Genomic DNA, 19079 nt, shown 5'->3' with positions numbered 1-19079 from the left:
ACAGATGTTTTTTTTTTTTTCTTCCTTCTGTCTCCCTCGGTTTTATTCATTTCTTTTTTGTACACTTTCAGCCTTTTAGCTCCTCGGCGCTAATGCCGAGCGAGTCATAAGACGAGAGGATAAGCCGCGGGCCTGACACCGGCGAGCCGTGTTCAGCACTTTGAGCGCCGCTATGCTAATTTTCCGTTTGAGCCGTGCTCGCCAGAGAGATTCTATAGGCGGTCGTGTTAAGAAGTAAATCACAAAATAGCGGGTACTGATCCGGCCGGTCACTAGTGTTTGTCAGAAAATATATCAAGTGCTCCCTCCCTGCAACACCATGTCGTTTTTCTAGTTTAGCATCCCAATTTACTCAGAAACCATTCAAATATATTTGGCACTCAAATGAAAAATTCTTGGCCACAGTGGTGCCTCCCAGAATGTATAATTTATTGTTATTTTTAATTATATTAATGGTCAATACAGATATATAATACAGCAATAGATACAGTGCTAGCTAGCTATATAGAATTAGAAAGGTAGATTGCTAGCTAGCTAACTAGACATGTAGATCGCTAGTTAGCTATATTGACATGTAGATCGCTAGCTAGCTAAATAAACATGTAGAACGCTAGCTAGCTATATACACTTGTAGATCGCTAGCCAGCTATATTGACATGTAGATCGCTAGCTAGCTATGTGCCGTAATTCCCCTAATATAGGACGCACCTGTGTATAGGATGCACCCTTAATTTTTGGGTCAAATTCTGGTGTATAAGACGCAGAAATAGTAATAGGAGTAATAGTAGTAGTAATAATAATAATTTAATTTCTTTTCGAGAACAGGGCCGACACTTTGATGTTGATTATTTTTTTGGGGGACTTTTTTTTTTGAGAATAAGTCTGGCACTTATTGATATATATTTTTTAAAAAATATTATCATCAAAATATTTATTTATGCGTTTTTTTTTTTCAACAGATTTCTTCTATGATCCAAAAGAGGACACATAACGTTGATTTTGTGTGTGTGTGTGTGTGTGTGTGTGTGTGTGTGTGTGTGTGTGTGTGTGTGTGTGTGTGTGTGTGTGTGTAATAATACTACTAATACGTTTTTGTCATGATAAAAGCGGTTTTTGTATTCTTTTGTCGCGTTTCGTTGATCTTACGTAAGAAGTAACACTGGCATCATTTTGTCATTGTGGGTGAAACCCACACACAAAGGGTTTAAAGATCATCGCTGTCTTTCCTGCGGTTTTAAGCCCCGATCATTTTACTCGTGGCCCCAAAGCCACAATAGACGCCAACAAAAGCCATTCAAACTTGTCACACAAGAACTGCCATGTACAGTAGGACACACTGACCTTTCCCAAACTTTCCTTGCCCAGAGAAACATCAGGTGTTTGTTTACTGTAACCAAATGATCAGCATTGCCCTCCATTTTTTTTTTTTTTAACCTGTAGGTTTACAATGAGTGTGACGCCAATAGAAATGAACAAAAACTAGAAATAACCAACAAATGTGGTGAAGTTGCAGTCTTTCACGGTTCAAAAGGTCTTCGTTTGGAGTTTAGTCCCAGGAGTTGGTTTTTTAGGCTAGAAAATGTCGACGTAAGCTGACTTGTCAACAAGATCTGAAGGAATTCTAAATTTTTGACCCTGTCAGTTTTAACCCGGGGGGGGGGGGGGGATTGTGGCAGATTTCGGCTGACAATGTCCTGTCAACGTCAATTTTTAGCTCTTGCAGTGCGGCCCTAATATGCATTGGACGATCGGATTCTGCGATCAATTTGATGTTTTAACACCAGCTCATAGATTTAAAATGTACTTATGTCCAATTATGGACATTTTTAAATGCACATTCCGCGGAAATATTTTGGAATGGTCGAGCACCAGAACATTTCTGGTGCTCGACAATACCAGAACCACCCAAATTAATGTATGTTCGGGGCTGTTGAAACTGCGGCCCGGGGGCCATTTGCGGCCCCTCCCCCCCCACATTTTAGCGGCCCGTGGCATGTACTGACATTTATTTTGATATTTCCTGCAATTTGAACTAAAAAGGAATGAAAAGGTTTGATCAAAGACAAACAAATTCCTAATTTGCCTCATATTTCAGAAATACATTTCCGAAATAAATAATAAAACTATAATAATAATAAATACATGTAAAACATAAAAAATAAACAAATAAATAAATACAAATACTGTACATGTAATAAATAAAAAGCATTTCAGAATTATATTTCCAAAATAATACATTTATTCAAATGAAAAAAATTAATAAATATGATGACCACTTTCTTTTCACTATGTCTTCCAGATCTTCTCATCAGACTGGCCAAGGATAATTTCGGAGCCTTTCAGACCGAATATCAGAATGTGAGTGGATGACATTTTATTTTTATTCATCCTACATCCCAAAAAAAAATTATATATATATATATATATATATATATATATATATATATATATATATATATATATATATATATATATGGGTGTGTTTATCTGTATGCATGCCGCGTTTCTCATTTTTATGATTTTCTTCTTCTTTGGTTGGTATTGGGGTTTGTGTTTGCTCCTGCTATTTCTTTGACACTTGTGTTTTAATGCTTTGTCTTCTGCATGCATCTTCTTCTTCTTCTTCTTCTTGATGTGAAACCATCTGATATCTCCCTTCAGCCAGAGAACATAGTGCTGAGCTTGCAGGTAAAGTGGAAAAGTCCACACTAGCTAAACGCTAACACTCCTTATGAGAAAAGCTCTCCTTTTTTTTTTTTTTTTTTTGCAAACGTTACACCTGTTTTAGAGCTTTTGATATTTAGTTCTTATCCTTTACTTATTTAACCCTTGTGGTATTATGTTAAAATGATCAAAGTTCCTTTGATTTTTTTTTTTATTTTTTTTATATGATATAGAATAGAATAGAATCAATGGAAAATCAATGGAAAATTTTCCAGCAAATGATTAAAACATGTCAGAATTTAACCTGCAACAATTCTTACATTTCTATGTGATTGCAGGTGGACGTGTGAGATTTTATGTACACAAATAATAATTATAAAACCATTATAAAGAAAATTTCTGAGATCCATTTTAATAGGATTTATTACATTGGTTTTCCCCCGATTTTTGCAACATCCTGTTGAGCGGCGTGCAAACTACGTCAGCAAATAGAAAATTCTTTGTTGACGTGTTTATTACCATATTTACGGACAGGACTGATACTACTGAACAATTTGATTGAAAGGAAAAAGATTTTCATAAATAATTTATTCATTACGCCTTTAAAAGCATTTACAAAATTAGGGAAAAAAATGCAATGTGTGCATTTTGCAAAGTGTGTGTGCACAAGGGTTAAATATAATGCAATTCCAATCCATTTCATATTCATTTTGTGTGTGAACCCATTTGTGAGAATGCTTATATTCCATTAAAGTTTAACTAATTTATCTGATTGTTTGGTTGACGTTCCCATTAGCGCAGCTCCATCTAGTGGATGCATAACGCCATCCCAGCCACTACCGCTGCTTCTATTCTATGCGCCTTATAATGCGGTGCGCCTTATAGTGCAAAAAAAAGGTGGCATGTTTAATACTTTATTATGGTGCTTAATCATTCCATGGTGGCATAAAATTTAGCTTGAGTTTTTTCCAAAGACGAAGCTGGAACCTTCCACCCGCCCAAGGACACGCCACCGGCTATTTTGGTGATTTTTAACATCTTAACTACAGCGACACGCCGCCACCTCATCTTTGCGGAAGGTCACATTCTTCCTTCGGGCTCTCGCCAAAACAAAGCCATCGTCCAAAAATAGTACGAGCTTTAAGCCATGGAGGGGAAAAAAAATAACTCTAAATTTTTGTTATCATGACAAGATGAGACAGCGGTGGGCGATTTTGGTATGACGATTTACGATGCGTTCCATGAAACTGGAATCTTACAGGCTTGATTGAATTTATTTCTTGAAGCCTCGGATCCTGATTTAAGTCCAAGTTTCTCCGCGGTTGCTCAGCTGGAAGTCCATCCTTTCATCAAAAATTCTGTCTCTCCGCCTTCGTTAGTGATGCGGCAGCACCGTGGGGATACGCGCGCTGATCCGCTGTGAGCTCGCAGACAATAATGCGCTTTTCATGGCATTGATCATATTTAATAACGCGGCGGGACAATGGTTCGTTATCGGACTTTTCTTACGCTTTCAGCGAAATTTTGACTGCGTTGTGTACGCGAATCCTATTTATTTAATTTCTCTGGTACCCTTTTATTCACATTGCCCCATTTTTTTGTTTCTCAATTGCAAACCTTTTCTTCTCAGACCCTCATTAAAAAAAAACAGATGTAAGGGCCATGCTATTTATTTATTCATTTATTTATTTATTCTATTTATTTTCACCTAACACCTTGGAAATAAAATCAAGTCATTACATACATATTTTCTACATTATGTAGTTATAAAAAAAATGAAATGTATTTCTTAGTTAAATTGATTATTAAAATTGATTAAAAATATTCATTTAAACAGATTTATTGAACTTATTAAATATGTTATAGATTATGTCACAATTTAATAAATCTGATGCATATTAGGAGTTTGTTTGCATCCATTTTAACACTGTCTTTGATCAAAACTTTGCTAACATTTAATTTTAGTATATGCCACGGGCCGCTAATATGTGGGTGGGGACCGCAAGTGGCCCCCGGGCCGCAGTTTGGAAACCTTAGCCCAAGCTACTATACAACAAAATTGGGATGTTTATTAAATCTGTGATGAGGGATTTGAAAAATACTTGAAAAAAGCCCTAACGAATCCCGACTCAAAGCCATTCAAAATAAACAAACTGTCACATCTGGATATGACTTTTTCTAGTGCTAAACCTTTGCAGAAATTCCCAGTTTTTGCAATTAAATGCATTTTTTGGCAATAAACGTTTGCTTAAATATGAAAAAAAAACATGCTGTGTTTTCAGCACTACAGTATAAGGCAAAAAAAGTAGTGTCGAACACCTCAAGTATTCAGAATGTCTTTACTTGCCTACTTGGACATTTTGAATCAGCGTTTTATGATTCTAAACCCGTCCAAAATGACTATATTTGCATATGCAACCAGAGGTGCTAAATAATCCCCCGAAAATGTATCCAAAGCATTAACGACTCTGGTTTTTCCGGTTCTAACCCCCCCCCAGGCGCTCTACTACGAGGTGGGCTTCCTGGTGTGCGCGGCGGTGGGCCTTCTGTTCACCGTCCTGGTGCCCGCGGTGGGCCTTTTCTTCTGCCTGTGCCGCTGCTGCGACAACTGCGGCGGCGAGATGCACCAGCGGCAGCGGAAAAACGCAGACTGTCGACGAGGCCTGCTGGGAACGCTCCTCTTCTCCACCTCGCTGGTCGTCACGTGAGTCTTCCTTCTATATAAAAAAAAAACCAAAACATTGTTTTACCCCGTTAGCGTTCTATCTGGATCTAACTTGATTCAAAGTGTTCCTGGGGGGAAAACATGAATTCTGTAAAAGTCAGGTGGGGATGATTTAAAGAAAACGAAAAAAAAAAAGGGGGGGGGGGTGTTCTTGGTCCTCATTTCGCCCCAGCGTCTGCTTCGGTCGCTGGGGAGATTTAATAAGTAACGACGCTCCCTGGCGTCCTCTCGTCCTCCTTTGGAATTTCCAATAAGTCAGACGGATTCCAATCACGGAGGAAAGTCGGCCCCCGTCAAGGTAAATACGCCCCTGCGGCGTCGCCGTGGCAACGCTTTCTTTTCCCGCTCACGCAAACGCAGCGGAACTTACAAGCTTTTGAAGTTACGAGCTGTCACTCGGTGAATTTTTCGGGGGGCGTTTGGAGCGGCGCCTCACTCCAGCCAATGACGGCAAGCGCTAGGCCACACCCCTTAAAGGCACACATCCAACGCGCTTGTACTGTACTACAGAGTATACTTTTCAAAAGCAGTTTACTTCTTTACATGCATTTTCCTGTATAAAACCGTTTGTAAATAATCGCAATCTCATAGATACTAGGGATGAGATGAAATCTCGTGCGCTGAGATCTCGTGAGATTAGAACGCCTCATAGTTTCTCATCCCTGCACAGCGTGATAGCTTTTTTCTTTTGATTGTTTATGGCAATGGAGTCCACAGTAGTATGCACTACTCGTTACTGCTCTGACAGAAAAACACGTCAATTGTGGTGAGACTTCAAAATAAATGTTATCATACCCAATAATGTATGTACATGAATACCTTTATTTTGACACTATGGCTTTTATTTTGAAATTATGAATGACTTAATGGAGAGGGAGTTGCTTTCTTTTTTCTTTTATTTACGGAAAACAACAGAGTAGACTTGAGAAGGTAACCTTATTATATTATATTATATTATATTATATTATATTATATTATATTATATTATATTATATTATATTATATTATATTATATTATATTATATTATATTATATTATAGTAGAATTGTAACCATAAATGCTATTTATTGATCTTTTTTTGTTTATTTCAAAGAGATTTGTGTTTTTATGGTCATTAAATCAATAAATAAAAAAAATGCGATTTGAAACAAACAAAACAACCTTTTCCTGATATAATATTCAGTTGGCAATTCAGGGTCCTTAAAAGACAGCTTAATAACACTTCATTTAATTTCATGCTGCATCATAGCTCATTCAATCCCAAAGACGTATTTATGCGTCTTTACAGAGTCCGGACATTAAATCATTTTTCATTTACGCATGTATTTTTTCCAAATATTAGTGTAAAGAAGGGTCTCAAAATATTTTTTAGAGCAAATAAATACATAAATCAACAAAGAATGTGCCTGCAAATTACTGGCTTTAATGCTGACAGCCTGACAGTTGCCGTTCCTACTGATCACTTTTGAACAAACAAGACTGACACAAATGCGTGTTCTGCGGTTCTGACGCCACTTCGTCTCAAACGTAGTTTTGCGAAACTATTTAGTAATGCGAAAGAGCTGAGCTGCAGCTGAAAAATTATCCTGGCTCTGCTTTTATATTTACATTTTTACACTATATTTCTAATTCTACACCATAGATTGTTAACATTACTGTTAGTAAAAAAGAAAACATTTTGAAAACTGGAAAATTGATCTCAAAAATCCCGTGAGACATTTTGTCCTCTCTCTAATAGACGTGGATGTAAATTTCCTGTTGCTAAAGCGATCCCAAAAATTCCACGTTAGCATCAGCTGTCTTGCGAACGCTCGACCCAATTTCCGAGCGCTAATTAGCCTCTCGTGGCTTGTAGCCTTCCCGCTAACATCTTGGTTTAGGAGCAGAAACAACATCACGTGACGCTACTTAGTCATGCGTGTACTACAGTATAATTCTCGCTACATATTTACGAGGCAACTTAGCGCGGACGTAAAACGATACAAAACCCCGTCCCGAAATTCAAACAAATGAGCCGTGAAGAAATCAACGTTATTGTTATTTTTGCAAGTGCGTCAAAAGACAACTTGTCTGGTGTCGTTAGACGCCGTGCGTTTCCGAGCTCTATTTTCATGGCGGGCTGTCTAACACCATTAGCGCAAAAGGTCGCAACATGACGAGCTCGGCTAACCCCCCGCCGCAGCAATCCTACGGGGGTCTAATTAATGATAATGTCGACAACACCCGCCCACCATCAAATCCATTAAACGCCTCACTTGAATCCCTTAGTATGCGAGATGAGCGCCAAACTACAACATTGCTCCTATTAACTCATTCAATCCCAAAGACGTAGTTTATATATATATATATATATATATATATATATATATATATATATATATATATATATATATATATATATATATATATATATATATATATATATATATATATATATATACAAATGTTTGGCTAAGGTGAATAAAGTAAGAAATGAATGAGGTACTTAGATTACTTTAGGTACAAAAATTATTAATTGATTACTTTAGGTATTAAAGTACTTTTCTTTTTACTTTTGGTTGTATGTACTGAAGTAATCAATCACTTTAGGCGTTCCAGTCCTAAAGTCATCAACAAATCAATTACTTTTGTTCTTAATTACCTTTTAAAGTACCTAAAGTAATTGATTACTTTAACGTATGAAGAAATTGATTGTTTAGTACTTAATTTATATCCAGACAATTTTACTCACTTAGCCAAATTCTTGAAAAAATTACCCTATGTACCACAATAATTGATTATTTTAGGTATTAAAGTACTAATCAGGTTACTTTAGGTTATATTTACTGACGTAATCAATTACTTTAGGCGGTTAAGTACTAAAGTAATTAACAAATCAATTACTTTAGTACCTAATTACCTTCTGAAGTAGCTAAAATGTATTACTTTGATGTATTAAGTAATTGATTACTTTGGTACAATTTTTTTTTTTACCAGCCAATCTTACACACTCCTCTAGCCAAACACTTGGAAAAAAAATTACAGTAGGTACTAAAATAATTGATTATTTTAGGTTCTAAAAGTATGTTAGTAATTGATTACTTTGGGTAGAAAATGATTCTTATTAAAGAACTAATCAGGTTACTTTAAGTTAAATGTACTGATAATACTTTTGTCGTTCAACTACTAAAATAATCAATAAATCAATTACTTTAGTACTTATTCTCCTTTTAAAGTACCTAAAGTAATTCATTACTACAATACATGAAGTAATTGATTAGTTTAGTTTTTAATTTATTGCCAGGAATTCTTAGATACACAAAAAATTCCGTAGGAACGAAAGTAATTTAAGTTCTAAAGTCAATAACAGATCAAAAACTTTAGTACTTAATTACTTTCGAAATTATTTGATTAATATACAAAGTTATTGATTACTTTAGTACTCAATTTATTGCCAGGCAATTTTACTCACTCCCTCAGCAAGCCCTTTTAAAAAAAATGAAAAAAGATCAAAATAATGTCTTTGAGATTGAACGAGTTCATATTATTATTTTAATATCACCTAAGGAGGGAACATTCCCTGCTCACGAAAGAACATGACTGAAAAATGGGAATGTCATTAAAATTCTCTGAGGAAAAAAAAAAAAAGGATTGAAAAACGGCCGATGTTGGGAGAAAAAAAAAACACATTCACCCACTAATACATTGTAATAAAATCTTACAGCATGCACACGGACAAACATCTTTGGGTGACTCACGGCGCGATAAGTTGACTAAGAGGGGGCGGTGTAATCCACTAAACGAGGCCCGCGAGGGGGCCCAAGCGGAGGCAGAAAATAGGTGCAGAGAGGAGAACAGAACCCAACGAGAGATGACAGTGACAAAAAAATTTAGTGGGGGGCGGGGGGCATGCTGAAACACAGACCTCCGCCAAGGCTCAGCCATTCAACAAAACTGGCTTGATGCATTCTATATTTAGCTTTAAGAATAATGAAACATCTTATAATTATATACATGAATACATACCGCATCAAAGACGTTTTGTACGTAAGTTCAACCTCAGCAATACTTTGTTGTCCATGTGACAGCTGAAATTGAGACAAATTTTAAGAACATCGTCTGCTATTGTTGTAGGGCAGGTGGTTATAAATGAGAACCGACATCCACCAGTTGAGTGTCATGTAAAGCATGATAATGCCATCCAGCGGACATGATTGCTAATAGCACTCTTATCCCATCTGCAATTACTGTGAGATGCGGGTTAATAAATATGTTTTCGTGTTACACTTATATTACTGTGTCGTGTTTAAACTGCAGTGTAACTGCAGAACCACAGACATGGGTTCAACTTTTAATTTAAGTACAGAAACAGAAAAAACAATTGTATGAGTGCAGACAGAAGTAGACCAGCGCCTGACGAATGACGGACCTGGAAAAAAGAAAAGTCAAATTTCGTCTTCTAGTGGTGGTGGAAGGTTGGGCAAAAATACAGCGATAGACTAATGATTAGTGCCTGGGATTAAATGTCTCGACTCTTAAAAAAAAAATGTTTAAAACGTAAAAATACGTCTTTGGCATTAAATGAGTTATTTATGATTACAATCGTTGGTTCATCCAATATGTATCAACCCTTCGGATTCGGCACAGTTAAATGACAAGACAAGTGATCTTTCATCTCTCGTGGCTTGGAGGATTTCTGCTTCTAAAAATAGCTCCACTGTCGAATATACGAAGGATTGGTCCCTCTTTTCTTTCTTGCGTGTGCGATTAAGAAAAGCCCGAAAAAAAAAAAAAAAAAGCTGCTTTGACTTGTGCGCTTTCTTCCATTTCTCACTCCCAACAATCCTTTTCTTTAGGGATTACTTTTCGATTTTTTTCTTTTTTTCCTCGAGGCTTCAAAGTAACCGACTGAGCTTGTTTTTAAAGAAGAAAACTTGCTAAAGGTAACTCGGGTCAAACCAAGTACGACTTTTTTTTTTGTTATCTTTTTGCGCTACACAAGTCACACCAAATCATGATGTCTTTCCTGATTGGTCGGTCTACATGTCACTCATTATATTTAGCGCCCGGTTTTGGTTAGTTACGTCGTTATTATGAGTTGGACTATCAATGGTTCTCAACTTTTTTTTTCTTGCGATTTTTTTTTTTTTTTTTTTTTTTTTTTTTTTTTATCAGCCAAGTAAACAGTGTAACGCATTTTGGGACTTAAACATGTCATCAGTGTCTGATTTATTAAACTTTAGAACCTCTTAAAACTAATTTGTATCAGTCCACATAGAGGATCATAGAGGAGATCTGTTACCAAAAAAAAAAAAATTTTGATTCTTAACAAATATTTATCCGCCGAAAATAACAAAGTATCTGGCCCAAAAAAAATTAAGGCTTTTAGGTGCGCCTTATAGTGCGGAAAATATGGTACTGTAAACGAAATGACCACATGACTTCCCAGCATTCTGTAAACAAAACACGGTCGCGAGCAGAACTTGATTTTCCAGGTCCCTCATGTTTAACCTCTAAACAGAAAAACGTTTTGCTTCCCCAAATACGAACGCCCCCTTCCGTCCATGTCCTCCGGGGCGAAAGGCGAGCCGGCGGAGCGCGATGCTATCTGGTGAAACGGGGGCCATCCCCGTTTTGAAAACGGGTCTTTGTTGGAAGCCTTGGCGCCGTCGTCGTGGCGTTGTTGCGCCGAAACGATGATGGAGGTTCGCTTGCGGAATGAATGCGGCCCATTGTTAGCGCGGCTACGAGCTACGGAGCCGGCAGACCGTGTGGACCCCCGATAGTGGCCTACATCCGCGCTAGCTCGACGCCGCCTTCTCCGTCTTTGCAAACAGGTTTCGTGTGTGCGTTGGCCGCCATTCAAACCGGAATTATGAAGCGGCTCCCGGGTGGTTTGGAAATAACCGGGTCTTACGGGAAGACAGTTTCACACAGAGACCCTGCAAGGTTGACATATAAAGGCGAATGTTCTTTTTTTGGCTTTTTTAAAATTTATTGCGTTTGCCGTTTATTATCTTTTCGGCATTTTGATTGACCATCAAGGAATCGTTTATACCGATGCTTCTGAATTTTGTTTTTGCAAAGAAAGAAAAAACTTCTTTGTAGTTTTCTTCTGTTTTTGTAGTCTGTGACGTAACGATGACACTTTAGGACGTAGCCATTAACTGCTCTCTACCGCCACCTACTGTCATAGGGTGAAACACAAGTCAACAATGAATTTTCGGTTTGCTGACGTAGTTTGACCGCCGCTACACGGAATGTTGCAAAAATCGCAAGAAAATCAATGTCATAAATCCTATTAAAATGCATCTCTAAAATTGCAATTATAATGGTTGTATATGGGCCAAAATTTGGACAAGGATTACCTTTGTACACAAAATCTCGCTCGTCCAGCTGCGATCGGATAGAAATGTCAGATTCGTTGCATTTTGTAGTTTTACATGTTTTAATCATCCGCTCGAAATTTTGGCAACCTAATGTTTTCCCTCCATTGATTCTTAATAATGATTAACATATTTTTTTATTTGAGACACTTTGATGCTCACGAAGCTCGTTTTTCCAGTTTCGGAATAACCTGTGTAAACACAGTAAAAGGTGAAGCTCACATTTGCAGAAAGTTGCTTTGTATTATTGTGTTTTATTTGTTGGTGTGAAAAAGGATGAAATTTGAGGTATTTTACCGTTTTTTATAGATAACGATGTCATTTGTAGTCACGCAGCGAGTGGGAGAGCATGAAATGTTTTTTCTTTCCTTGGGGTGGGTTGAAGAAAACAATTAAGACGCACTGCATTAGTCAGACACGGTTATGCTGCCATCTTGTGGCACGTAAAGGCAATTACAAGTGCTTTTGAGTAGGGATCGATTACCGGTATTACTGGTATTTTTTTTTTTTTTTTTTAAACGTTTGCTTAAAAATCTCTAGTACTAAATGAAAAGTATGAAAGTTATCAATTACTATTGTACCTAAAGTAATCTATTGCTTCAATATTTAATTACCAAATATAATCAGTTATTATAATTGATTAAATATCTGAATGCTTTTGGGAGGGAACGAGTTAAACAATGTTACAATTATATTTTTGCAATTAAATAAGTTCCTAAACCTTCAGTTTATCAGCCGTTTTTAGATATTCATTTAGCCAAAAAATTTATATATATATATATATATATATATATATATATATATATATATATATATATATATATATATATATAAAACAAAAACAGGGGTGTGTAGACTTTTTTTTTATCCAATGTAAATAAAGCTTCAATGTGTGTTAAAAAGACACTTAAGTATTGACTCAATGTTCACAATCTCCATAGAATTCTACTGCTTGGATGCTAAACACAAAAGGGCGTTTATCTCACAAGCGGAGAAGATCAAACGCTCCTCAACAGAGGCGCGTGAAGAAAAGGACCGGGTCTGGCTTGGCATATTGTGTACACCTTCAGAGAAGAAAACAAATGGCGCTTACATCATTCATGAAGATTCCAGATGATCAAAGTTGCTCGTTTACAAAGCAGCACACACACACACACACACAGGCTCCTAATGTATAAATATATAACTAGTGTTTGTTGCCGCGTTGACAATTCTGCCGGGATTGCGGGTGAGTCATGGAAGCCGCTTAATATTATGGGATGGCGCGGCCTTGATGAGGGCGAAGGGACGCGGCAAAAAAAATGTCACAAGACATATATATATATATATATATATATATATATAATTATTTTGTTTGTCAGGATCGGCGTGTTGTGCGCGTACGCCTCGAACCAGAACCTAAGCACGCAGTTGAAGAACATCCGACGTCTGGTCAACAGCAACATGAGGGACCTGCAAGTATTCGCCAACGACACGCCAATGGTAGGATGACGCCTTCCGTTTTTTTTCCGTCTTTTTGTGTTAAATCCCCAAAAAACAATCACCAAACATTTTTATTTCTGTTGTCCTTTCTGTAGCAAATCGATTACCTCAGCTCCCAGTACGTCACCGCCAAGAACCAAGTTCTGTACGACCTGGAGAGTAAGTCCACCGTTTGTCTATCGCCGCCCTCTAGTGGCAGTTTTTATCATTACACATTGACGTAAAGTAATGCAGTGTTCCCTCATTTAAGACGGCTACACTCTTTCGCGAATTTTGTATTTATAACCATATGAATAATATTCCCCCAAAACAAATTGAGTTCTTATATTTAATAATTTTAATACCTCAAATCATGTCTGAGGAAATCAAAGCAGACAACCATTATGTTCGTCTGTCTTTTGTGACCGAAAATAATCCGGCAGCGGCGAAAAGATGGCATCTGTTTGATGACCTTGTGTCGTGTTTTCCAAAATGGCAGTCATAAGTTGACACAATAAGCAGCCGGTGTTATCTTTTCATATTTGTTTATTTCCGTTTGCTGCACAGACATAGGTCCGCTCTTAGGCGGAAGGATACGCGACACCTTGGATAAGGAGGTGCGCCCGGCTTTGGACGACGCGCTGAAAATGACGGGAGGTGCGTATATCAACTCCTCGCTTCATATCCTTTCGCGATAGCGTCGATATGATAACAACAAAAAACATATTGGCTTTGCAAATGGATAGTGTAAGGTAAAGATCAACTGGAAATGTTTTTATTTTTCTTATTAACTCTCATTCAATGCCAAAGACAGATTTTGAAGGTTTTTTTTTAAAGATATTCAGTCCCAGCTATTTCTTTTATTTTATTTTTTATCTTGTCTATCCATTTTTTGTTTATTTATTCAAATGTTTTTAGGTGTTTTTGGCTAAAGGGTAATTCCAAAAAGGCTGATACTAATCGACTAATCGATCACTTGAGTGACTACTCGATTACTTTAGTAATGACTAAAGTAATCATGACTTCAGTCCTTCTGTAATCACTTTATTAATTTAATACAACGTAATTGTGACTCTATAGTACTTATTCAATCCGGAAGACGTAATTTTGTTTTTTTTTCTCGACTTACTTATTTATTTACTTTATACTTACTTACACGTATTTTTAAAAAACACCTTAAAAAATCAAACTGTTGCTTAAAAGAAAGCCTAAAATTGGCTGATACTAAATTAGTTAAGCAGCGAGTAAGTTAGATTACTTTATGTATTAAAATAATTCAGTTCTCAATTGGCTTAGTACTTAATTACTTAAATAATTGATTACATAAGTAATGAATTCATTTAATATAAGCCATTTTAGGCAAAATATGTTTTGGGTATTGAATGAGTTAAGTACCTAAAATAATCAGTTAATTTAGTACTTAATTGCCTACGTAATCAATTACTGAGTCCCAGTCCTTTTAATGACAAAAATGGAGAACAATATCTGTGATATGCAAATGTCCAAAACTCTTTAAAAAAACAAACAAACGTAAAAACACGTCTTTGGAATTGAATGAGTTAAGTGACAACAAAAAAATATCAGTTTTTAATAATCACTTTAAAAACAAGTCAATATTGTCATAAATGAAATCTAGGTTAAAACAAAGGAACTATGGAAGAATTTGATAACCGTAAACAAAAGCTGTGAGAGCATTTTGATGACATCATAGTTTAGCCTCTTGTGTTTTTCTCTTTCTTTTTTTGGACTTTTATCAAGTGAAAATCGACAGAGCTATTAAAGGTAAAAGGAATTGGCCCATGAGCTCGATTCTGGTTTGTACCCTGTGGTGACCCTCCCAAGACCCTCAAATCCTTGACCCTGCTTATGACCCATTCATGTAATATTAAAAACCCCATTTGAATGTTAAAACTGCACTACATATATGTGCATATATATATATATATATATATATATATATATATATGAATTTGTGATGTTCTTTAATATTGTTTTTTGTGAGTCTTTAGTGAGTTTAGGAGCTATACAACTACATTTCATTTGACTTGAAAGACATCCCAGAATGCTTTGCTCAGCTTTGTGCAAGCGATTTATTCATTCAAAACATATTTAAAAAGCAGTGTACATGACAGAGACAAAAAAAACCTTTTTATATTACTGATAAAAAGATCACTATGGTCTGACGTCATTTCACGGAAGCAGGAAGTCGTTCTAATTCCAGTTCTGGTCACATGATTCTTGCTAACTTCTTGGCGTGATAGCTCTTGGCTCTCAGCGGGTTTTGGGTGGACTTTTTTAAGGAACAGAGATTCTTGTTTTGAGACAGTAATGTTTTTAGCAAGTACAAATTTTAATTTATTTTGAACAAAGAAGATAGGATGATAAAAATTGAGACTTCTTGCTTTGTGCAGTTTTAATTGACTCGTATCAAATTCAATTTCCCTTTTTTTTTCCCCTCTTCCCCTGCATCTTGAATGCATTTAAGGATGCAGGAGAACTTATGCACGCCCCAAACCCGTTCGCAAAATGTCTGCCAAGGGGCGACTTTGTCATTCTCCCACCCTTTGTTCATTTGTTGTGCCCCCTGGTGCATTTAACCTCTTAATTACCCCATGTATAACAACCTGAACAAATATTTGCATCTCATTTAAAAGCAATTAACATTTTATTTTTTCATGACCTTCTTTAAACTTGATTGGTCAACCATCCACACTGTCGCTAGGTAGATTTATGATTTATGAATGAAATAGCATACGATTAGATTATTATCGAGTGCTAGCACAATAGCTAGAGCACTAGCTGTCTGAAATATGACCACTCACTAACAGATCATTTATGTTTAAAACACAAAAACAACTAAAGAACACTATTAAAATAAAAAAGAAGACTTAGAACATTAAAACTTGCTATCAAGCTAGATGTATAGCTAACAATCCAGATTATTATCAAGTGCTAGCACAATACCTAGAGCGCTAGCTTTCTGAAATGTGATCGCCCTCCAATAGATAATTTATATTTAAAACACGAAAATAGCTGAAGTACATTATTGACAAAAATCTCTATATATTTAGAAGCCTAAAACTTGCTATCAAGCTAGGTGGATAGCTAGTAATTTAGATCATCATCTAGTTACTAGATGATGCACAAAAGTTAAAGCGCTAGCTTGACGAAATATTACCACCCTCCAATAGATCATTTATTTATACTTAAAGCACAAAAATACCTGAAGAACATTATTGACATAAAAAAGATATTTAGAAGATCAAAACTATTAATATCGGGTACTAGCATAATAAAAGTGCTAGCTTGTGGAAATAGGAGATGGAGTAGCATATTTATTCTTATTCATATCCAAAATATACCCGAGACACTTAAGACATTTTAATTATCACTACTAAGGATAACCGATACTGAAAATGGCTATTTTAAAATCTTATTTGGCAAGGAAGTTAGCTGAATAAGTAGCGCGCTAACGCTGTGCTCCGGTTGGGCAGCCATGCGCGAAACCAAGGAGGCCCTGGAGAACGTGAGCGTGTCCCTGCAAGTGCTGCAGGAGGCCACGGGCAAGCTGGCCTTCAACCTGAGCCTGGTCCGGGCCAACATCGGACGCTCCCTCAACGACCCCGGCTGCCACGACGAGGAGTCGGACGCCACCTCGGCCCAGCTGTGCCGAGGCATCCGCCAGTCGCTGGATCAACTGCACATCAGCGCCAACTTCACGCGGGTAACACAAATAGTCATCCTTATGAATGCCTGATCGAAAACCGAAGGGCGATACTAAGTAACGCGGCTATTGTTTTGTTTTCTGTTTTTCAGATTTATATAAAAAAAATATATTTATTGTACTTATTTTTTTAAATAAACATAATGAATTTTTATTTATTGTTTAAAAGCCTTGTTTAAGCCTTTATCAGGCTACTAAGTAACACCCCTATTATTTATTTATTTATCGTGTTACTCAGTAACGTGGCTATTTTTATGCCTATTTATTTATTTATTTATTTATTTATTTATTATCGTATGCCTTTATCATGTTACCAAGTACTGTAACTATTTATTATGTATTTATTTGTTTGTTTGGTTATTTATTGTGTTACTCAGTAATGTGGCTATTATTTTTATGCCTACTTATTTATTTATTATCTTATGCTTGTATCATGTTACTAAGTAACATAGCTATTTATTTATTTATTTAGTTATTATTCCTTTAAATAACACGGCTGTGTATTTATTTATTTATTTATTTATTTATTTATTTATTTATTTATTTATTTATAATGCTTGTATCGTTTTACAAAGTGGCATAGCTGTTGGATTTTTGTTTTGTTTTGTTTTTTATTGATTTATTTAGGTAGTTAGTGTGCTTGTATTTTGTTGCTAAGCAACAGTATTGTTTTTTTCAATGTATTTATTTATAACGCCTGTATAATGTTACTAAGTAAGACTTTATTGATTTGTTTATTTATTTCAGCTTCCCAACGTGAACCCTCAGCTGGAGAAGATGAAGGACGTGTTAAAAACAAACCTGAGCGCCGTCGTCAGCAAGGTGAAGGGCAAGCCTTGATTTGATTGTTGTTTCTGAGACTTGGAAATGAAGAATGGTCTGATTTTCGTGACCTCGTTCAGGGTTACGCCTCCTTGAACGACACGCCCTACATGGTGATGCTTCAGACCCGACTTGTTGTTGACAGTAAGTCAATGCGAAACGATTGGAGAATAGGTTTGTTGTTAAAAAGTGTTAGAAGTGGGGATTTGGTATGTTTACCTATTTTTATGATTATTTTTTTGTCCAATCCATTTTTTTTTGTCTCAGAAATAGGGATCCAGTATTTGAAGAGATCTTTTTTGTAACTACAAAAACATTTTTTTTTGTTGCTTGAATTGGTGTCAGAAGTGGAGATCCTGTTTTTTGAAAACTAAATATCCACTGAAATAACTTTTTTATGTCGGATTTGGTGTCAGAAGTGGGACGTTATTATTTGAAGAGAGCTCTTATTTATAACTCATAAAATTTTGCTGTCAGAAGTGGAGATAATTTTTTTTTAAATTACTGCATGTCCACTGATTTTTTTTTTTTTGTCCGATATGGTGTCAGAAGTGAGGACCCATTATTTAAAGAGGTCTTATTTATAAACCCACAACACTTTTTTTGTCAGAATTCCCTAATTTATTTTTGAGTAACTTATCCACTGAAATAACCTTTTTTGACTGACCTTGTGTCAGAAGTGGGGCTCCACTGTAGAAATCTTTTTTTCCTTTAAAAAGTGAGACTTTTTTTTTTCAATTTTATTTTAAATTCTTTACTTCTTTATGACAACTGAATTAAACTTCTTTTCCATTAAAACCGTCAGCGGTGCAGAGTTTGGTGGACGACATCGGCGTGAACGTGGCCAATCTGTCCAAAGTTTTCCCCGTGCACACTTCGCTGTCCAACTTCACCATCTTCATCAGCCACGTCCACGCCAAAATTGAGGACCAGTACCCAGAAATTGACAAGCTGGATTTCTACAGGTCAGACCACCTCAACCACAAATACTGCTAGCTTCATGAAAATAGATGAAAACAAATAGCTAGCAAAAAGAGGAAGTATTGCACTTGAACGATCCAAGTTGCATGTGACTGATGTTGTCAGGTGGACGGGCTGCGTGGCTTTGTGCTGCATGCTGGTTCTGGTTCTGGCCTTCAACTACCTGGGCCTGCTGTGCGGCACGCTGGGATACGACAAGCACGCTTCGCCCACCACGCGGGGCTGCATCTCCAACACGGGAGGCACCATGCTCATGGCGTAAGGGCGAGCCCCGCTTCTGACACCAATGCCAAGTCAAAGTTGCTTTACTGGACATCAATGTTAGAAGACACATATA

General features: G+C 36.5%; 1 protein-coding gene across 14 annotated transcripts in view; it reads left to right on the top strand.

Annotated features, from left to right (window-relative positions):
- The window catches only part of prom1a (prominin 1a), a 46647-nt gene that overhangs the window by 8384 nt on the left and 19184 nt on the right, over positions 1 to 19079 (top strand). For 9 of the 14 annotated variants that reach the window (XM_088432064.1, XM_088432067.1, XM_088432065.1 and 6 more), the window contains exons 2-13: positions 2300 to 2358; positions 2662 to 2688; positions 5163 to 5368; positions 13116 to 13236; positions 13332 to 13395; positions 13783 to 13872; positions 14974 to 14997; positions 16710 to 16939; positions 17687 to 17761; positions 17842 to 17905; positions 18567 to 18726; positions 18848 to 19000. In XM_088432064.1, coding sequence (XP_088288190.1) covers positions 2300 to 2358; positions 2662 to 2688; positions 5163 to 5368; positions 13116 to 13236; positions 13332 to 13395; positions 13783 to 13872; positions 14974 to 14997; positions 16710 to 16939; positions 17687 to 17761; positions 17842 to 17905; positions 18567 to 18726; positions 18848 to 19000 — 1273 coding nt within the window. The remainder of the gene's footprint in view (positions 1 to 2299; positions 2359 to 2661; positions 2689 to 5162; positions 5369 to 13115; positions 13237 to 13331; positions 13396 to 13782; positions 13873 to 14973; positions 14998 to 16709; positions 16940 to 17686; positions 17762 to 17841; positions 17906 to 18566; positions 18727 to 18847; positions 19001 to 19079) is intronic. The other 5 variants (XM_088432071.1, XM_088432069.1, XM_088432073.1 and 2 more) reach the window with 3 other exon arrangements.

Source organism: Hippichthys cyanospilos, chromosome 13 (assembly GCF_059441005.1).
Source record: "Hippichthys cyanospilos isolate Australia breed blue-spotted pipefish chromosome 13, RoL_Hcya_1.0, whole genome shotgun sequence".
Classification (NCBI taxonomy): Eukaryota; Metazoa; Chordata; class Actinopteri; order Syngnathiformes; family Syngnathidae; genus Hippichthys; species Hippichthys cyanospilos.
This window is presented reverse-complemented; position numbering and strand designations above follow the sequence as displayed.